At 37.7% G+C, this 3,964-nt stretch overlaps 1 protein-coding gene across 1 annotated transcript in view; it reads left to right on the forward strand.

Moving 5' to 3' along the window:
* The first annotated feature begins 2,042 nt into the window (after positions 1–2,042).
* Positions 2,043–3,964, forward strand: part of LOC109341262 — a 7,849-nt gene continuing 5,927 nt past the window's right edge. Inside the window, exon 1 of the mRNA XM_019579117.1 lies at positions 2,043–2,459. Coding sequence (XP_019434662.1) covers positions 2,043–2,459 — 417 coding nt within the window. The remainder of the gene's footprint in view (positions 2,460–3,964) is intronic.

The following is a 3,964-nucleotide window of genomic DNA, read 5'->3' on the forward strand; positions in this document are numbered from 1 at the left end:
GCAACTACAACACCCAAGCAACCGAATTCTCCTATTAAGAGGGCTTGGTACACGTTTTCTTTGAGGAGATAACAAAAGGAAAGTAGCCAGCCAAGAACAACCGCATATGGAAAGAATTTCATGAGCATTAATCCTCATCAAAGTGTTCCACACGTTTTTTATTTGAATCAATAAGGTAGTTGAATTCAAATCAATGTAATTTACTCACTCATTCATGCTGAATTAAGGCTTGGCCTATATGTAACTGAATTACCTTATGAATAAGATAATTCATATTTTAGTTGGATAATTTCTATTGCTAGTTGAGATTTCTCCAAGTTTCTTGGTTAAACCAATGCCATTTTTTTATCAAGGTTCCTTTCCTTGTGGTGAAATTCCTTAGGCTTATCAAGCATCCAGCTTATGGCGCCTCCACCCTTCAACCTTCTCCAAGTTCTCTTATCTTCCTCAACTATGAAGCTCGGATTCGTCAAACACCCTCACGTGTCGGTCTCCGACACGTATCCGACACGGATACGCTCAGATTCGCGTAGGATACGTATTTATAGAGTATCCAAAAATTAAAAAAATAAAATAAAATAAATAAATATTAAGACACGTATCTGATTCGTTTTCAATAAAATATAGGATATATGGATTCATTTTCGGTAAAGTATATGATATATAGATTCGTTTCCAATAAAACAGGATAAAATAGATTCGTTTTTATTAAAATAGGATAAGATATATTTGTTATGGAGGGCAGTGATTTTAGGATAGATTCGTTTTCATTAAAATAAGATAAGATAGATTTGTTATGGAGGGTAATGATTTTAAATTTCCATTATATTTTTTACTTTGAATATTTTGATTTACACTTATAATTTTATCATATTTTATGTGTTTTTATTATTTTATACGCGTATCCATGAACGTATCGTATCCTGTATTTTGGAAAAAATACATGTTGATGTATCGGATATGTATTATACCCGACAAGTATATCAGTATCCGTGCTTCATAGATTTTTTCCTCAACTCCTTAAGACCACGACCAAATAACCATACACAACCCTTCCCATTTAACCAACACTCAACCAACCCACAAAACACCCAAAAATCATATCATATATACCCGAAAACCCACGGCCAAACCACTACCCAAATATAACACACTTCCCATTTAATCAAACCCAAAAATCTCACGGCCAAATACATTCCCTAATCCACAAAAGACAATCTCAACATCACTCATAGTCCACGGCCAAAAGAATCCCCCAAATCAAAACCAACCAAAAATTAACAAGTTTCAAAGTGCAAATCACAATTACTTCTCAAATTGACTTACATTCAAGAACAATCAACAAACAATTCAGAATCCTCCCAAAAGGGATTCTATCAAGTGGTATTCAGAGCTAGTCTTGTGTAAGTCGAATTTTAAGTTTATCATCTAAATCAAAACGAAAATACAAAAAAAAACTAACCTTTTTCCCTTACATTCACAATACCGAAAATACAAAAAACAATTCCTTTTACCCTTGCCTCAACAAAACCGAAAATCCAACAAAAAAAAAAGAGTCTACCTTTGTCATTACATTTTGTTTGTTAAGTCTGTGGGTTCGCCATATTGGAAACAACTCTTGGTTAACTTGATTTTATCAAGAATCCAAGGAGAAATAGAGAGGAAAGTGAGGGAGCAAAACACATTAAACACTTTGAGAGAAAAGAGTCGAGAGAAAGTGAGAAAATGTCTAGTCCTAAAAGAGATGCAGCCGAGTTCCCCAAGACCAAGACCTATTTGCAAACACTTCATGAAATTAGTGCACAAATCCGAGACCTCCAACAAAAATGGAGGAGATGCAGGTACAAAAAAATTGAAGGCAACATAGTAGTGGTTTGAGTGGTTCTGAACCAAAAAAGAGAAGGAGACAGGGGGAGAGGAGGAATGATGAAGGTGGCCATAGGGAGAGGAGGATGGATAACCGAATGGATGGGGTCAAGATTAAAGTCCATACCTTTATGGGGATGAATAATCCTGAAGCCTATCTGGAGTAGGAGTTGAAAATGGAGCAAGTTTTTTACTGTCATAATTATTCTGAGGAGAAAAAGGTCAAGGTGGCAACCTTAGAATTCAAAGAGTATGTCATAGTGTGGTGGAACCAGTTTCAGAAGGAAAGAAGGAGGTGTGGTGCTGAACCAGTAGATTCTTGGGATGAGATGAAAATTGTGACGCGAAAGAGGTTTGTTCCGGCATCCTATCAAAGGGATATTCATAACAAACTTCAAAGGTTGACCCAAGGAAACAAATTAGTGGATGATTACTACAAGGAGATGGAGTTGGTTCTTCTAAGGTCCAATTTTCATGAGGACCGTGAAGCCACTATGGCACAATTTCTTCATGGGATGAACCAGGAGATCCAGGATGTAGTGGAGTTGCAACCATATGTGGAGTTAGAGGACCTGATCCAACAAGCCATGAAGGTAGAACAACAACTACGGAGGAGAAAAACCAAATACTCCTCCAACACAAAATTCCAATCTTCAGGGTGGAAGGACAAGTCCAAGAATGAGGGTGTAACGCCCCGAAAAATACTCTTTATTTATTACGCGGAAAAGTGGGTAAAAAGTTTTCTTTTGAATTAGTGACATAAAATTGTTTCCTTTTAAAAACCTTTCTTTTCCGGGACATCACTTTAAGTAACATACAACGCATAAATCAAAACCGGTTACCTAACGGTAACTGAAATGATACAACATTTCCTGAGTATACATCATCATAGATATATATAATGGGTTAAGTCATAGTCAGTTCATACGAACTAGGTTAGTAAAGGCGGAAACTACATCGCCACTAACATATACAAAATCCAAAGAAACGTAGCTCCCCACCAAAAACAAAAGGGGACATCGACTGGCCCACAAGCTGACTCAAAAGATTCCAGGAATGTTGGACCCCTCACTCGGGTCCTCCTCCTCCTCCGAGTCAGACACGAGGTCGATCACCTCTACCGAGCTCTCTACATTTACGAGCTCAACGACCTCGTCCTCCTCCTCCTCTTCCTCCACTTCATTATGCTACAACTCAGTGGCATAATTCGGAGGGGATGCCATTCTCAAAATCGGAGCCTTCTTGTAGGGACCTCCCCCAAGACCACTGCTCCTCTTAGCTCTACTGGATGACGGAGCATCCAAACAATCTTGCCACGTCCTATCACCGTGGGAGGGAACAACGCCATCACTCCTGACTGGCGGGTATCGAAGTCCAACCTCTGGAGACATCAGCCTCTTTGGCGGCAAGGTGAAGGAAGAGTCAATATGGGTGTCGGGATGAGGGATCATCATTGACGACCCGTTGCACACCATGTGCAACGACAAATCGCAGGAGCCTGTGTATGTATATTTTTGTGCCTGTCACTAGCCCATTGTCCCATCGGGGACATCGTGAAGTGATAACCTCGAATGTGAGTGTTGTTGTCTGCCATCTGCATAGCAAATATATACAGAACAAGAACAATACAGCAGAGAGAGTAAGACATCTAATGAACGTAAATTCATTGACGGCGTGGATTTACTCAGAATATCACATTCGGATATGAAAAGCAGTTCATATATATATAATATATCACGTTATAACTCATCAGTTGTTTTCATAAACAATTATCCAATCCACATGAGTAATATAATCAAACTCATCAATTGTTCTCATAAACAATTATCTAATCAACCTATGTAAGGTAAACAACACTTATTCCCAAACAATATCATAATTCACCATTTATCAATGTATAATTCATCGATAAGATATCATGACTATAATTAAATAGCACATAAGTGAAGATCATACTCCAAATAATAACATACACATATATTATCTATAACCGACATCATAACCCACCGTTTATAAACATAAACAATAATGTATCAACATACATTTCATAAACAAATATCATAACCATAAGTAATAATATGTGCATAAGGTTAATGAT

This window comes from Lupinus angustifolius, unplaced genomic scaffold, assembly GCF_001865875.1.
Source record: "Lupinus angustifolius cultivar Tanjil unplaced genomic scaffold, LupAngTanjil_v1.0 Scaffold_419, whole genome shotgun sequence".
NCBI lineage: Eukaryota > Viridiplantae > Streptophyta > Magnoliopsida > Fabales > Fabaceae > Lupinus > Lupinus angustifolius.